This window comes from Primulina eburnea, chromosome 13 (genome assembly GCF_022965805.1).
Source record: "Primulina eburnea isolate SZY01 chromosome 13, ASM2296580v1, whole genome shotgun sequence".
Classification (NCBI taxonomy): domain Eukaryota; kingdom Viridiplantae; phylum Streptophyta; class Magnoliopsida; order Lamiales; family Gesneriaceae; genus Primulina; species Primulina eburnea.
The window spans coordinates 24,829,008-24,847,437 of NC_133113.1; the positions used below are offsets into that span (position 1 = coordinate 24,829,008).

General features: G+C 38.1%; 1 protein-coding gene across 2 annotated transcripts in view; it reads left to right on the forward strand.

The window, feature by feature from the left end:
• Positions 1–18,229, forward strand: part of LOC140809607 (protein unc-13 homolog) — a 44,122-nt gene extending 25,893 nt beyond the window's left edge. For both annotated transcript variants that reach the window (XM_073167296.1, XM_073167295.1), the window contains exons 18-26: positions 3,401–3,518; positions 13,473–13,651; positions 14,484–14,562; positions 16,008–16,109; positions 16,197–16,303; positions 17,119–17,196; positions 17,275–17,370; positions 17,607–17,702; positions 17,816–18,229. In XM_073167296.1, the coding sequence (XP_073023397.1) occupies positions 3,401–3,518; positions 13,473–13,651; positions 14,484–14,562; positions 16,008–16,109; positions 16,197–16,303; positions 17,119–17,196; positions 17,275–17,370; positions 17,607–17,702; positions 17,816–17,989 (1,029 nt within the window). In that variant the 3' untranslated portion in view covers positions 17,990–18,229. The remainder of the gene's footprint in view (positions 1–3,400; positions 3,519–13,472; positions 13,652–14,483; positions 14,563–16,007; positions 16,110–16,196; positions 16,304–17,118; positions 17,197–17,274; positions 17,371–17,606; positions 17,703–17,815) is intronic.
• Positions 18,230–18,430: the final 201 nt, after the last annotated feature.

Below are 18,430 nucleotides of genomic sequence, written 5' to 3' on the forward strand. Positions count from 1 at the left end.
AAAAAAGAGGCAACGAGGATTAAAGAGTTCAGGCCAATCAGTCTAATCACAAGTTTGTATAAAATTTTGGCCAAGGTGCTGACCAATAGATTGAAGAAAGTGATGAGCAAAACAGTGGCGGAAAATCAATGTGCTTTCATTCAAGGTAGACAGATAACAGATTGATGTTTAATAGCGAACGAAGTTGTGGAGGAATACAGAAGGAAAAAGAAAAGAGGTTGGATCATGAAAGTTGATCTGGAAAAGGCTTATGACGTGGACAGGAGATTCCTAGATTACGTGCTTCAAAAGAAAGGGTTTGGGGTAAAGTGGAGGAAGTGGATCGGGGGTTGCGTTTCAAATGTTTCATACTCAATTTTTATCAACGGTAGATCGAGGGGGAAGTTCGAGGGGGAAAGGGGACTCAGACAAGGAGACCCCTTATCACGTTTTTTGTTCAACTTAGTGATTGATGGGTTGGGAAGATTGGTTGATTCGGATAAAATGACAAATGTGGTGAGGGGACTTGAGGTTGGGAAAGACAAGGTAGAAATTTCTCACATACAATTTGCGGATGACACTCTGTTCCTCGTCCAAAATGAGAGCCACTTGTTGACTGTTGTTGAATTACTTAAAGTATTTTGCTCGAAATCTGGACTCAAAGTAAACCTCGAAAAAAGTTCTTTATTGGGATTGAATCGATCTGATGGCGCGGTGGACGGTCTAGCGGAAGTGGTGGGTTGTAAGAAAGACAAGTGGCCGATGATATACCTGGGGGCACCATTGGGAGGTGACCCCATGAAAGCTGAACTTTGGGCACCTGTGGTATCGAAGATGTCTGCTAAACTGGCAAATTGGAAAAAGGCATTCTTATCTAGAGGCGGGCGACTAACGTTGATTAAAGCGATCCTAAGCGCACTGCCTACCTATTACATGTCACTTTTCATGGTCCCTCGACGCGTATCAAAGCAATTGGAAACTTTAATGAGGAATTTTCTGTGGGACGGTGCAGACGGGGAGACTCATTGCCATGTTGTAAATTGGAACCAAGTGTGCAAACCAAAAGAATTGGGAGGATTAGGATTGGGGAGTGTTCGAAGGAGAAATAAATAATTGCTAGGGAAGTGGTGGTGGAGATGTACGGTAGAACAAGATTCGATGTGGAAAAAAGTTGTAGGAAGCATTTACGGTTTTGAAGATAACGGTTGGGATTTACGGGAGGAGAGGAACTCCACTTTCAGAAGCCCTTGGAAGTTTATTTCTCGGTCCCACTCGTCTTGTCAAAACTTGATTGGCACGGTGCTCAAGGGAGGGAACTTATTGCGGTTTTGGGAAGATAGCTGGGTGGGTGGTTGTCTTTCAAAGAGCGTTTTCCACGCCTTTTCCTTCTATCCTCGTCTTCAAATAAACCTGTTGATCGATTTTACTCGGTTTCTAATAGTCAGGGTTCTTTATTTTTTCAATGGGATTTGAGGTTCAGAAGAGGGTTGAATGATGTCGAGTTGGGTGAGTACACTTCCCTTCTAGGTCTCTTAGAGTCAGTTTCTTTGAGTGTGGGTTCTGTCGATGTCAGGGTTTGGTTAGGGGATCCATCGGGTGTCTTCTCTGTCAGTTCTCTGTACTATTCTTTCTTTAACAATTCTAATACTTTGTCTTTCCCTTATTTCACTAACATCTGGAAAGTACCTGGTCCCACAAAAGGTAAAGGTTTTCGCTTGGATAGTGGCTTTGGGAAGATTGCAAACTTGTGACAGGTTACAGAAGAGACAACCAAGTAGTGCTCTAAGCCCACAGTGGTGCAGCTTATGCAAGCAAAGTGAGGAAAATCAAGAACATCTGCTGCTACATTGTTCTTTCACGAGACGCATCTGGAGCAAGGTTATGCAACACCTGGGATTCGAGTGGGTTTTTCCAGAATTCTCGAGAGATTTGTTCGTCATGGAGAACGGAATACTCACTGAAAGGGGAAACAGGACTTTCTGGTACATCATCGTACATTGCACATTTTGGACGACGTGGATAGAGCGCAATAACAGAATTTTCAGCGACAAAGAAGACTCGTTCGAAGAATTATGGGAGAAATTAAGATTTAGAGTTGCAAAATGGACAACTAGTGTGCCGGTGTTTCGACATTTACTATTATCCGACCTAATTAGGGATTGGTGTTTTATTTACTCATGAATTTGTTATAGTAAGTCAATCAGTGGATGGACTGTGGATTGCTCATCCACGGGCTCTGTAATATGAATTATTATTATTCTAATAAATTTATAGTTTCCTATCGAAAAAGAATTAGCCATGCAGTGACCAAAGAGTTCTCTGATCTCCATTGTTTATAGTTGGGATTGGTGGATGCCAGTGGCTGTATTTCACCATTTAAATAGCCTAATTTGGTGTATATGCTACTGTATTTCACAATTGCTTTGGTGTATATGCCACATGTGAGTAGTCAATTCATATAACTTTGAATAATTTTCCATGTCGGAGTATGTATCACAGACAGCCTCCCAAACATCACAAGCGGTAGGAAGAGACATAAATGGTTTGCCAATGAAAGTATCCATGGAGTTAATTAGCCATGCCGTGACCCAAGAGTTCTCTGATCTCCATTGTTTATAGTTGGGATTGGTGGATGCCAGTGGCTGTATTTCACCATTTTAAATAGCCTAATTTTCCTTTGCCATCGATCACAAGGCGCACAGATTGAGGCCATTCGAAATAATTTTTTCCATTGAGTTTATGAATTGTAATTTGAAGGGAATTATCGGCTAGAGCAAGATTTGAAGGAGATTGTGAGATTCCATCTGAAACAGCAGCTCCTGAACAGCTTGAAATGCTGCTGCCACCGGTTGGACCTCCACAGCCAGTCAGTCCTGAGCCAGAGCTCACCATCACAGCCCTGTTGGGCTGGCTCTTGATACCATAAAGTAACGATAGAACAGTGAGAGAAAGCCTGATTTTTATGATTAAATTTTTTGAATTAAATTGTAGTACAAAGGCTCATCTAAACATGAGAGAAATATAGAAAATTATTCAAACAAATCATATCTTACCAAATTTAATTCTACCAAAATCCTATCAACCAAAATTATCGACAGATGTTCATGGGATCCCTTTTCCATTTTTCTCTTTATTGAATGATGTTTTTTTTACATATTTAAATGACTTAATTAATGGTAGTGTGAATCATTCCTTTTTTCTTTGTCAATCCAAAGACAATTAGACCTAGTCTTCCAAGTCATTTATTGACTCTTTCTGGCCCTCATCAATTGTAGAAAGTATTGAATAGTGTCCTTATCTGTGTGTTAATTATCAGAAAGAAAGTAGGATATATCCTGTAATTCTAGTTGTTGACACATTTATTCTTTCGAGAAATGTATGGACAACTCAAGTTGAAACCAATTCTATATTTTCTTCACAGACGGTTGATCAATTCTTTGCTCTTAAAGTTCCAATGAGGTCAGGGGAGCTGAGTTGCCTTTTTCGTGGCATCGACAATGCATTCCAAGTCTACACAAAAAATATTCTCGACAGCCTAGGTAATTCAGTGCTCATATACATGATGTCAAATGTTTGATTGTTTTGCTACTTGAATTGGTTTCTTTAGCAATTGTTTTGTGAAGAAGACCATAACTATGCAATTATTTTGTTTAAACTACATAGTGAATACGACTTTTACATTCTTATCAAATTGATGTTGTCAGTTTACTATTGAACTATGTCCTTTTCTACTTAAATCATTTTGTTTTTCCTTCTACTTAAACCATGGATTGTTACACAAAACAAGGTTTTTGTGGCTTATATCTGTATAAATGATTTCTTGAATTAATTTATTCATGAGTTAAATTGCTCTGATGGTGGTCCAAGAATTTTATTTTCCTCCTATTCTCATTGGTTGAGACTTGGGGAATTTATTTAACAGCTTGTCTTTTAGTTTGTTTGTTCGTTCAACGTGATTTTTTATCCAGTCATTGAGAGTTTCATCTGAACCAATTTTTGAAGTACTGAAATTATATCATGCCATCCTTATCACTCGTTTATTAACTTTTTTATCCAATCATATTCACTGGTATATCGATTGTAAATGTCGGAACTGTCTATATTATTTTAAATGATTCTCCGAAATATTTTGTTTAACTTAATAACCAAAATTAAGTTTCTCAATCTTGATTGAATAAGAAAGTAACTTTTGTGATGAATAAGTGCAGAGACAACTTATTTAATGAGGTGATTCATTTTAGTGAGCAGTGTGTGTACGCTATTCGGCCATGACAATAAAATAAAAATAAATAAATACAGGAAACAAATGCACGAGTATACAAGAGTTTTTTATAATTGTTCAAATGGTAAATTCTTCTCTTTCTTTCTTCTTTGAATGGTGGAACGGGCTCCACATAGAAGACTTTGGTTTCCACTTCAATGTAGCATCCATTTCAGCTGATCTCCTCTCAACCGAAACTCTTAGGTTATCAGCTTATAGATACTCGTCTGTAATAACTTTGGTTTGGCATATCTCGCTCAACCTAAGAATTAACTCTCTTTTGATAAGTGTCTCAAGTACAAAAGATACCAACGGAGTTTGATTAAGACATAATCTCTCAATCATTTTAGGCAACTGTGACCCTCAAAATGGTCTGATTTGGAAGTATCTGAGTGTCTTTAATTCTTTAAATAGCGAATGCAGATGTTTGTGGATTTTATTAATGTTCGAATGATTGCCCGATTATTTTTTAACATCTTCAATACTTTTTTTTATTATCAGAAACTATGATTTAATATATTATAAAAGGTTGTTACAACTTTAGTGGATGAGCGGTCCACATTACATAGAATTCATGCTTCCACAGTAGTAACCCTATAGCATTTTATCAAAAGTTAGCTAGCAATAGATAAAACTCCAATCCCTAACAAGGTCCGAGACCGTCAGATGCTGAAATTGTGGTATATTGATTGTCCATGTCGCCACTCTGAATCTGATTTTCTCCCATAAGTCTTCCCACGAGTCTTCTCTCTCCCTGAAGATTCTACTGTTCCGCTCCAACCAGATAGACCAAAAGATGCAATGTACGACTATATACCAAAATGTATGCAGTCCCTTCCCCTTAAGGAAGCCCGGCTCCATTATGAACAAGTCTTTCGATCCTCTTGGGAAAATCCACTCGAATCCCAGGTGACGCATAACTTTGTTCCAGATTCTAGTCGCAAATGAACAATGCAATAAAATATGATCTTGGTCTTCGTCAGCTTCCTTGCATAGAGTACACCACTATGGTGATAATATAATGCCAGACAGTCGTTCTGCACCGCATCACAAGTCTGCAATTTACCCAAAGCCACAATCCAAGAAAACACCTTTACCTTTGGTGGTATAGGTACTTACCAGATGTTAGAATAGTATGGGAAAACATTTATTGAGTTGTCCGAGAAGAAAGAGTTATAAAGAGATGACACAGAAAAAACACCAGAAGGATCATCTAACCAAACCCGAACGTCCCCTAATCCCACGCACAACCTAACTGAGTCTAAGACACCTAATAGGTCACTGAACTCTCCCAACTCTATGTTGTTTAACCCTCTTCTGAACCTCACATCCCACTGAAAGTTAGATACACCCTGAGAGTCGGAAATAGAATAGAAGTGGTTGATTGGCTTGTTAGTCGACAGTGAAAGACATAAGAGATTAGGAAACAACTCTCTAAAGGACACCACACCCACCCATCTATCCTCCCAAAAACGTAAGAAATTCCCCTCCTTAAGCACCGGGCCAATCAACTGGTGACAAGTCGAGTAAGAACGAGAAATAAACTTCCATGGGCTTCTAAAAGTCGAGTTCTTCACCAACTTTACGTCGCTTCCATTATCTTGATTCCCGTAAATGCTTGCCAAAACCTTTTTCCACATAGGTTCATGTTCCACCGCGCATCTCCACCACCATTTGCCTAAAAGCGCCAAATTTCTCATCCGAATGTTCCCTAAACCAAGACCTCCTCTTTCTTTCGGCTTGCACACTTGTTCCCAAATGACAACATGGGAGTGCGTCTCCCCGTCGGGTTCATCCCACAAAAAGTCCCTCATCAATTTTTCCATAAGCTTTGCCACTCGAGTAGGTACCTTGAAGAGGGACATAAAGTAAGTTGGCATGGCACTTAGGACCGATCTAATCAAAGTCAACCGGCCTCCTCTTGATAGGAATGACTTTTTCCAACTTGCTAATTTTTTAGACATTTTTGTAATCACGGGTTCCCAGAATTCCATTTTCGTTGGATTACCTCCCAAAGGTGCCCCAAGATACTTAATCGGCCATTGCTCTTTCTTGCACCCAATACTTCTTGCCACTTTGTCAACATCGTCAGCCGAGTAATTCAAACCTAAAACTGAGGTTTTTTCGAAGTTTATTTTGAGACCAGATTTCATACAAAACAATTTCAATAAGCCCACCACTTCCAGCAAATGGCTTTCAGATTGTACAATGAATAGCGTGTCATCAGCAAACTGGATGTGTGAAATTTCGATTTTATCCCTCCCAACCACAAGTCCTCTTACAACATTTTCAGCCTTGGCCTTGTCGACTAATCGCCCCAAACCATCAATAACCAGATTAAACAGTAAAAGAGATAAAGGGTCTCCTTGTCTGAGACCCCTCTCCCCTTTAAACTTCCCCCGCGGCCTTCCATTGATAAAAATCGAGAACGAAGCATTAGAGGTGCATCCCTTAATCCACTTCCTCCACTTTTTTCCGAACCCTTTCTTTGTAAGAACAAAATCAACAAATCTCCAGTCCACATTGTCGTAAGCTTTTTCCAAATCAACTTTCAATATCCGCCCTTTCTTCTTTTTCCTTCTATACTCCTCCACAACTTCGTTGGCGATTAGACAACAATCCACTATCTGTCTTCCTTTTATGAATGCGAACTGATTTTCCGCTATTGTGTTGCTCATCACCACCTTCAATCTGTTTGTCAAGACTTTTGCCAAAATTTTTATAAACTTGTTGTCAGACTGATTGGTCGAAAGTCTTTAATCTTCATTGCCTCTTGTATCTTTGGTATAAGGCAGATATAGGTTTCATTCGTAGATGCATTGACAATTCCTCCCTCAAAAAATTCAGCGAACACTTTCATAAGATCCGATTTAACGGTATCCCAATTTTTCTGATAAAAAGCCAACGTAAAACCATCCGGCCCCGGTGCTTTGTTTCCATCGCAGTCAAACACTGCTCCTTTGATCTCATCCTCCGAAAAGTTAACCTCCAAACATTCTGCATCAACCGAATCTAATGGCCTCCACTCCAACCCATCAATACCCATACCGTCTCCTTCCGATGCCCTATACAGATTTTTGTAAAAACCAACAATTTTGTTCTCAATTTCTTCTTCTTCTGAAACCAAAGACCCATCCTCCAACTCTATCTTTTCAATCATTGCTCTATTCCTTCGGCCAGTCAATAATGAGTGGAAGAACTTAGTGTTTTGGCCCCCTTCTTTGAGCCATTTCACTTTCGCTTTTTGACTCTCCATTTGAAATTTTCGGATGTTTAAGGTTTCCAGCTCACATCTTGCTTTTCTTCGGTGCTCAGACGAATTTCCCCCTCTCCTCTCTCGCGTCCAATTGTGAAATTTTATTTTGCAACTCCGAGATTCTGACATTCACATCACCGAAGACCTCAACGTTCCATTTTTTGACACTTAATTTTAATTGTTTGAGTTTACTCATGAACCTGAAACCCTCCCACCCCTGTGTGATACCAGTATTCCACCATGCTGCGACTTCATTTTGAATTTGTGGTGCGACAACCAAGCATTCTCGAACCTGAACGGTGAAGGACCCCATCTCAATCTCGCAGTGTCTAACAAAAGAGGGTAGTGATCCGATGTAATTCTCGGTAGCACCGTCTGTCTGATTGAAGGGAAGATGTCCATCCATCCCCCTGATATGAAGAACCTATCAAGTCTGCAACAAATTGGATTGGCCCTGAAATTGGACCAAGTGAACTTAGCATTCAGTAGAGAAGGGTCGTGCAGATTCAATTCCTCTATTAGATTGTCAAAGCAGTGCATACTAGTGGTATATGAGTTGCTGTTCATTTTTTCGCTCAAGTTACGAACCACATTAAAATCTCCGCCTATGCACCACCTCTCTCCACAAATGGAATTCAAACCCGCTAGTTCATCCCAGAAAAAATCTGGCTGTCTTGGCTTGCAAGGGCCGTACACTACTGTGAACCACCAATTGATGTCATCTTTCCACTTGATTTCAATAGAGACTGAGAAATCCCCGATCAAATTGCCAGTTACCTGAGACCACTCTAGGATCCCACATCACAAGTATTCCCCCTGATCTTCCTTCTGCCAGTAACGTGACCCAATCTACGAATCTCGATTTCCACAAACTTGCAACGAAGCAACGATCAACCATCATTTTCTTAGTCTCTAAAACCACAACGTTGTCTGGATTTTCCTTTCTAATAACCGTTTGTACTAGTTCCCTTCTTCCTCCCCCCTAATGTTCCAAGAGCATATCTTCATATCAAACGGTTTGCTCCCTTCGAACTCGAACCTTTCTCATAATTGATCCCCCATTTAAGCCTGCTCAATTCTCTGCTTAAGCTGCCCGAGATCTTTTTGTAATCCTTCTTCGAGTTGTACTCTGTTTCCACATTCCCAATTTCCTTTTCATCCCTACAACTGACCTCCACCACGTTCCTTTTGGAAGCTTGATTCTCGGAACCTGACTTGTCATGTGTGTCTGATTGCACTCCTCCTACCAACCCACTAGAAAACCCCAGAGCAGAAAAAGACGCGGGAAAAAAAGCGTGAAGTTTGAAAGAATGATTAAGACTCGATGAATGGAAACAGGAAAATACCTTGCCCACTAAAGGATTAGTGTTTTCTAGAAGAGGCTAAGAGATTTCATCTTCCTGTGTGAACAGTTCATGAGTCTCCACATCATCTGTAACGGTATTGTCATTGAGTTCTGCATGTGATGATATTTCGCTTCCATCCTCCGAAGAATAAAGATTGTCTTCCCCACTGTTGTCTTGTTGTTCACCGAAATTATAATGCTCTTCATCATCAAGATCGATTTCCCCTGTCTTGCTCAAATCCTCCTTGATCAAGTCATCCATGCTCAACCCCCCTCTGTCTTCAGTGAACACCACCTCCTTGTTGATTGGTTTGTTATTCCTTCTGCCGTAGGTGTGTCCGTAAGATGGCAGTAACTTGTTTGGATCGGTGTTAGTCTTAAGTAGGTTCATGTCCTCAACTTCTTTGATGGAAACTGATTGAATTGGAGAATGTCTGAAGTCCTCTATAACTTTTGGTACAATCCGTTTCAGTATCTTTTTTACCTTTCTTCCCATCCGATGATTAACCGACATTGAGTTGCCTGATACCCATGCTTTTGCTGAAATGGAAGGCGAAGTCCTTTGGTCTTCCCCCATCTTACCCTTGTGACAACAAGTAGGCTCCCCTTTATCTTCGATGTTCGTGGGAATATTTGTATTTCCCCACCCTGCCGCTGTACGCTTGCCATTGATCAATGCTTGGGCATAAGTTTGTCTAGTGTAGATTCGTACGCCTTAAGATCGAAGGAATCAACGGTAATTGTAACATTCGAGCTTTCTCCATTTAAGAGTATAGACATTCTGTTCTGAATAAACCCTGCTCTAGTTCCTTTCACCTTTATCTTGGCTGCACCTAGTTTTCGGAAAGTTAACGTATCATTGCTGATCTCCATCAATCCCCCACATCGATCCCCAATAGTTTTGAAATTGTCAGGCGTCCATAAATTCCATGATAAACCAAATATCCTGATCCAACTATTACAACACTTGTAAGCCGTATCAACTGAATTGATATCAGCACTCCATTCCTGAAAAGCTAGTGAAACTCCACTGTCAAAGAATCCTCGTTTCAGTTGAGCAAAATAGGAGAATTCCTTTAGACTTGCAGGCCACCAAACTGCTTTGTTATCTTGGAACGGATAAATTTCGATCCTCCTCTTAACATCCTTGCCTAATGCCGCAGCAATAATTTCCCATGGGACGTTAGCTCTTCCTTTGGTGACAATCAGGGCCTCTTTCCATTTCCTTACAATGCTATTCGTTCCACTGTCCTTCTCGATCTTCTTTAGTTCTCGGCAGTGCATCCCTTCTTCATTCCAAACTGCCTGATGGGTACAATCAACTCTGGTTGGGCCTTGTCCACGATCACGAGTTACTTGTTCCGTCCTCGGGGCATTCCCCCTCTGAGCATTCCCTACCAGTAATTTATTGAAGATAATTGAGATTCTTAGCTACCCTTGAGAGTTGGAACCGCTTGGCACAATGATGATCTGTTTCTTTCCCAACGAGTTAAACCTTGAGATCTCTAGGAATCGTCCTCTCCTATTAGCAAATCTCTGTAGAGTGACTATCGCATTCCTACCCCTGAACCGAGAAAAGTCCGAGCATGATTGGGAATTAATAATGAAGTTCTTGATTTTTGAGTTGAGCCAACCAGCCTCCTCCCGATCCAATTCCAGTAAATAGCTTGCATTCATAGTTCTTTCGAAGCACCGAATGGACTACCCTCCTTTAACCATCCTGAAAGAGAACATTTTAAACTCGATCCTGACTGTTTCCTCTCTATCCAGTTGTCTGAATCTGCTGGCCATTAGCTCTCTACTCCTAACTTCCGAAAATGAATATACTGTAAGAAGATTGTCGACCACCGATGAAAGATACCGGATCGGAGAAGCTCGAGAATCCCAGCCTGTTATCTCTTGGTTAGCGCAACATTAAGAGAAATACGGTGGAAATCCGAAATTTGAAATTTGAAATTGAAATTTGAGAGGGCCCGCCGACGGCCGACGCCGTAGACGGTGGAAGGTGTATTGATAAAGCTCAGTCGGTTAAGAGTCTGGGTTGATGGAAGAGGAAGAGAGCATTTTTGAAAAATTCTCTCACTAACACTCTTCGTCGTATCAGTGTGTTCCTCACATCTTCAATACTTAGATTGCTTCTGCTTTTCTTTAATAGTAATGCCTTCTTTCCTCTTTTGGAAACCGTCTCTGTTGGTCAACTGTTACTAAGAAACCTTATGTTGCATCAGATTTGCTGTCTCTGTTTATTTTCCTTAAGTGCGGATAAGCAAGCATTAAATGCATTAAGTTCCCGATCTCTGTAAAATTTCTTTAATAATCATCAACGGCTTATCAATGATATTGAGATGTTGACTAACCGTTCTTGTTTCAGAGACTAGTCTTTATCCCTACTTTTTGTTTTAACTGAAAAAGTTTAGTTTGGGTCTGATCTTTGATTATCTTCGGTCAAGATAGATCCTTAATTGATTCCAAGTACTCATGTATCTTAGTTGGTTTCTCCTATTGACCGAACTTAGACAGCAGTTATCTTCTGAAGCACTTAGGCTGAGATGACTTTTCTGTGTATCGGCTTAGAGTCTTTTCGGTTTAGATTAACTCCCTGCAAATATTCAGCTGGGTCGTATGTTTTGTCTTCACCAAAACCTCATATTCCAACAGTAAATTTCCTGGTATTGTGGCTGATTGACACGTCTCTTATGATACAATGTTGAATTCAAAAATAGAGAAATCATTACCACACTGGAGTTAAGTTGTTCCATTGTAAAGACCTACAACCATCATAAAATGCTCAACTGGCTATGATAAATATGATGGTAAATCTTTTCTATGATTAGTAACTAACTGTCTAATTAACAATCAAATCATATTGAAAAACTCATTTTAATCTTAATAATATTAAATTTAGTTATAACATATATTCTTTAATTTCTATTTAGAGTATCAAGCATCATGAAGAAGAGCATATCTGATTTGACTGAACTTCCAAAAGCATTCATTTTATTGCAAATTTAATAGAAGGGTTAATAGTAGTGAAAATGATTGGAAATCACTTACATGTTTTTAATCAAATCCTTGTGCTTCTCCTTGTTTTCTGATCGAGCAAAACTTGCACTGTTAAATCCTTAATAAAAATATGGTTTTGTATGCTCAAATTTTATCGCAAGTGCATGATGTCAAGTAATAGTATAATGTACGTGAGTACGAGTATCGTTCCACTGAAGACTGTATTTAACAATTATTATTTTCAGTTATTAAATCGTTAGCAACGAAAATTGATTGGTTGTTTTATTACTACTATGATCAAATAAACATGCAAATAAAAATATTCAAGAATTGATTAATGAGATATAATATCTAAAATGGTTGATTAAAAATTCAATGAGAAATGAATTTGTTGGGAATATCGGTTCACCTACCCCTCGTTAATTAATTAATTCGTTCGATAATGATTATATACTTCCGACAGGATTTCCTATTCAATTGAACACTCTCTCGAGCTATGCCAAACGAATTCTACTCAATGAAGTAATTAGATGTCTTTAATTATTTATCAAGAGTGAATTGCATGTCGATCTATTAAATCCCCTAGTTTTCACCCAACCGGACTATGACTATCGGCGCGTATCCAATTTCATATGTCTATGTAAATTGTAGATCCACGGATTATACTACTCGTTCCTATCACAAGTTATTCTCTGGAACTCACTCGCAATATAAAAACGTTGTCAACTTTAGCTACGCTCTAACAACACGAAAAAACAATAGTATAATCAAGAATAAATCAGAAATCGATATGTAAATTAATTATATCAAAGTTTGGGGTAGGATCCCCTTAAATCCCAACAAATATGTAGAGTTAGCTACTTGAATTCATATTTAAAATAAACAAAACAATGTTTGAATGATAAAAACTAGATTAGAAATACTATGCGTGACGAAAATGCGAGGAACGACGTCCGGAAATATTCGAATCTTCAACTCCAAGCGCGAAAGTTCTCTCCAAGCTTGTGTGCGGCTGCTGAAATTAAGTCTGAATGACCCTTTTTTCATGCCTCTACTCCCTACCATATCCTCCCCATTCAGAATTAAGGGAAGAAATCGTCCAAAAATCTTTCCAAAAATAACGAGCGCGCCCGGGCGGACATAAGTTTCCGCCCGGGCGGATGGCTTGCGCAGATTTTATTTTTCACATTTCTTTTGACGCACTTGGGCGGACGTAAGTTTCCGCCCGGGCGGACGACTCGCGCACAAATTCTTTTTCTCACATCTTGGAGGCGCCCGGGCAGGAATAAATGTGCGCCCGGGCGGAGGTCTCTCGAATTTCTCCTTTTGATCTTCAGTTTTGCACGAACATTTTCACCAACTAAACACATGAGCAACACGAAGATATAAATTACTCTAAAATAACACAAAATGAATGCAATTTAAATGATAAATGCAACACAACGAGACATAATATGATATGAAAATCAAGTAAAATCCACCTATATCATTTTCCTATAATACCTATTTGGAGCACTTATGCTTTCATGCTCAACTTTGTTCATTTCTTGATTTTGTAGATATATTTATTAACTCTGATAAAAGTTTTTGTTATGCTGTAATATAGCTCTGTTTATTTCATCTTACAGCTGATATGGAAGATATAATTCCAACCGTGCCCGCTCTTACACGATACAGCAAAGAAACTGGAATTAAAGCTTTTGTCAAGAAAGAGCTAGCAGATCAAAGGGTGCCTGATGTTAAACAGCCTAGAGAAATCAACATTTTGACAACGTCAACACTCTGTGTTCAATTAAATACCCTTTTTGTGAGTTTCAAGCTAAAATTTTCTACCTTTGTATTGAAGTCTTGGTTTCTATGGCTGGTTGTGAAAAGAAATGAATGGGGAAAAACAACCATATTTTCCTTGCTCTCGATTTTCTTTAAATTTGTAATCTTTCTATTTGCTAGAGAAACTAGCTGCTTGTTTTACCTGTCATCTTAGAAGATTCAATTCTTGTTCTAGTCAAAAGAAAAGGTAGACACTTGCATATGTAGCTGCCCAACATCGTAATGGGAAACATATAGATTCAAATGAGCAGTTTCCTGTTTGAAAAGCTTAAACTGACTAATTGTGTACACATCTTCTTAAGTTAATGGTACTTATTATTTTTGGGGAAAAGACTCATAACTTATTAAATTCAAATTTGTATAGGCCAAAATTTCTTGTTTCTGAACTGCTTAGGATACAGTAGTTGAAGATGCATGGTAAAGGAGTAACCTGAGCTAAAAGTTGTCTTTAGTTTGTAGTATCTTTGTATGAATATAATGATAGGAGTTACCGACCTAGGATGCTTGACTATATGACGTGATTGTTTTCGACATGTTTTTCTCCTGACTTCTGATTTAAATTTTGAACCTGTGTAAATTTGATCAAGAATTTTTTGAAGTAGTAACTTATAAGTATCACTGCTTGTGAATCTGATTTTATTTCTGATTATTCTGAACCTTCTAATAACTTCTAATAGAACTAATTCAAAGTGTTCCATGTCTATGGCATTAGGTTGTTTGATCTCATATGCTTTATGGAGTATATCACTCTTGGTACATTTTGTCATGTCATGTCTCATTAATTGTGATGCAAACTTCTGAACCCATAGTATGCAATAAGTCAACTGAGTAAATTGGAAGATAGCATCTGGGAGCGATGGACAAGGAAAAGGCAACACGATGGCCAAAGTAAGTGATGCACACTGTTCCGTGCTTTTGGTCAATGTGAATAGAGCTAAAATATGTTAGTAATTTATTGTTTTCTTGAAAAATTTCAAAGGTGTACTGTTGAAAATGAGCTCTAAAGTACATATTTTACAACCTTTAGCTTTGGTTGTTTGATGCTAGCGTGTTTTGATGCTGATGAAGGGAACAAAACTCTTCCAGTGTTGCAATAGAAGTTCCTTACCAATATTAGCAATTCAGAATTTGTGAATTTATTGTCGAGTTATTGATAGCTTTGAAAAATTATCACCTATCCAAATGCTATTTCATGCTTCTACTTTCTTTGAATTTTTAGTTGTCGTAATGTTGTTGTCGTATGCCATTTATAATTATGCATCTATTTGATCCCTGAACAACTTTTTACGCTTTAATTATATTTACATGATTCTACACCAGTATATTTTTTTTTTTAATAAAAAGCGATATATCAGAAGATTAAAATTTAATAGTTACAAAAAGTGGAGAAGGATCCGCTAGGGGAATAAGAAAGTCAAATCAATAATCATATCAAGAGCAAATATAACTCAAGTCTATCTCTAAATCTGAAATCGAGAAATTCTTAAACTCTGAATGATTCCAAATATAATTTCAATCTCTCACTAATCTGAAATCGAGAAATTCTTTACTTTAAATGCTTCCAATCCAGCCAGATGCCCGGAACCTAATCTTTTCCCTACATTCTTGAGTTGACTCTTCTATGTTCTCGAAAATCTTTTAAGAGGTTTCATCCAGATTGACCAACAAATACAATGAACTGCCACTGTTTAAAAAATTCTAACTCCCTGCCAAGATCGCGTCAAAGATCTGAAGCAAACAAGTCATGTGAAGATCTTGGAACTACCCAAACCAGACCCAATTCCTTCAAAGCTCTGTACCAAAGACAGCTCGTGAAAGGGCAATACATAAATATGTGATCGTGAGTCTCCATCTCTTTCCGACAGAGTAGTGTTTTGGTCTTCGCATGCAGCTGATTTGTGATTGTCTAGAAAATTGTGTTCAATTATACAAGATTGTGCTTTGGATGGAGAGATTCGATTTGTGTTAGAGATTGCAATAATAGATTTCAAACGACTATATTTCTAGTGGATTTGAATTCCTTTTGAATGCTTGATAGTTGAGACACATGCATAAAACGGTGGAGAAAAATTTAAACTCATAGACTTAAATACTATCCAAAAAAGCACAATGGATTATTATGATTTGAAATCATTTGACTTAAATGTTTCAAATCCAAAAAAAAAAACCTAAAATCCCAGAGCTTTCTGAACTAAGTATTACTGTTGAGAAAATTGAAAATTTGATTTTGGTGAAACACTCTTTACCAATTATGATGGAATTTAACAAAACTGAGAATGTTACCCAAGTTTAATGTGTAGAGAGAGGTCTTTACTTCTCTTTTTCATTTGCAGAAAGGAACACGGAATCAGAATTGAGAAATTCCACCAAGGACACATTTGATGGAAGTAGAAAAGACATAAATGTAGCCATCGATCAAATTTGTGAGTTTACTGGTAAATCTCTTTCAGTTCTCATCCTCTCAAATCTCAAGGTTTCTAATTAATTCATTGGAAGCTTGTAATTTATCCTTCCATTTGCAGGAACCAAAACTATTTTTTGGGATTTGAGAGAACCGTTCATTGATGGTTTGTATAAGCCCAGCGTTACTCAATCCCGGTTGGAAACTCTGATAGAACCTCTTGATGTGGTATGATTTGTCATCTTTCAAAGCCAAATTTTGTGTTTACAGTCACCTGCGAAATCAACTTTCATAATTGTCATTCAAAGTGATAAAATATTTATTTGCTGTCACTTTTATGATTTCTGGCCGCTTGAATTGTCTCTTCTATTTTTTTCATTATTTTTATTTGTAGACTCTAGTCACACTACCAAGTTGACAAGTGTTTTTCAGCAAAAACTTAAAACTGCAGCATCTACAGTAAACACAACTCTCTATTTTGGGCTGTAGTTTATCCTTGTACAGTAATAACTCAACCATAGTTAAACATGGACAATGTAAAGACAGTTTCAGCCAATTTCCAGAATGCTTGACCTGCGGCAGTTTCACTTGTTTAATCTTATCAGTTTAGTAAGGCCATGTACGGAGTTCCTTGTTAATAAGATGCTAGCTTTAGGGTATTACCCCTAAGATTGCATTCAATGGTCCATTCTCACATGTGGGTCCATAGAGAAAATCATGCTCCCCATGTAAGAATAAATGTGGATTATTGGAAACACAATTGGGACAATATCCTATGGGACAATATCCTAAGGTTAAGCTGAACTAAACCGAATTTCCTGGAGAAAACTTTGGGAACATTTTTATACGTTTCGTGATTCGGTAAAAAAAAAAAAAAAAAAAAAAAAATGCAAGGGAAATCAGTTTCTACTTTTTTGCCTATTTTCTTGTCTCTGTCTTTGCCCTCGTCCAACTCATGTATCCAAACATATTATAATATTATAGACAATAAGAAACTGTTTGTCTATGACCATGCATATAAGGTTGCTTGATTATTGCTTTAGGTACTCAATCAGTTGTGCGATATAATCATTGAGCCACTTCGGGATCGTGTTGTTACAGGACTCCTTCAGGCATCACTGGTTTGTCATTTGCATTTCAATCTTTGTTGCAAGAGTTGTTAGTAACACTATCATTTGACATCATCTTTTATTTACCAGGATGGCCTACTTCGAGTTATATTAGATGGAGGTCCACAGCGTATATTCACTTTAGTTGATGCTAAGCTACTGGAAGAAGATTTGGAGGTTTTAAAGGTATATCCTAGAAGTTGTTACTTTCACTATTTGAGCCTTTCGATTTCTTGTTTATTTTCCTTTATACTATTTTATTCCGTCTGGCCTTTGTAAAAGTTTTACTGCTTTACTTCAGGTTTTAATTACTAGTTTTTCACCAGTTAATGAGAATGACTATAAACTCGCTTTCATTATATTAATGTTTGTAGCTGCATGATGTTCAAACTCATCTTACATCCAACGTTGTGTATATGTAGGAGTTCTTTATCTCCGGGGGAGATGGACTTCCTCGTGGGGTTGTGGAAAATCAAGTAGCACGTGTTCGCCAAGTTATAAAGCTACATGGCAACGAGGTCAGTCTCTTGTTAGGGTGGAAGTGAAATCATGTAGCACGTGTTCGCCACCTCCTCAGAATTTCTGGGTTCAGCCCTCTTATTATTTAGCTGACGTTCAATTTTAATTTCAGACACGGGAATTGATCGAGGACTTGAGATCTACCGGTGAGATAGAACTGCGGGGTGGCAGGGGTAAACTTGGTGCTGATACAAAGACCCTTATAAGGATACTGTGCCACAGGAAGGATTCAGAGGCTTCTCAGTTCCTCAAGAAACAGTATAAAATCCCAAAGTCTACGGCTTAGTCTCGTGTGTGTGACAAGAGATTTTTTTCTTCTGTCGGCAAAAGCTTAGGGCATTTATGTTTTTCGAGATGTCACAGAATCGGATTCAGCACGGTGGTTTTCCATGTTTCTGCTTTCTTCAAATATATAGGCTCAGATTCTGAGGAGTTTTACAGGACTTGAAATAATTCATTGTTCTTTCATTGTAAATTTGTAAATCGTGTTGGTTCTTTGGTTTCAGCTCAAACTTCTTGGAATGAATCGAGTTTTGGAGGATTTTCTACATTAAGTTTAAATATTTCATACGTCGAACGATTGCAAAATCTCGATCTCGATTTATTACTGTTGAAGTTTAATATCCATAAAAAAAATTTCTGAATACAACAAAAAAAATGATTGATTAATCACGATTCGCGTGAATATTTATGAACCACGCAAGATTTACAAGATTCAATTGTTTTA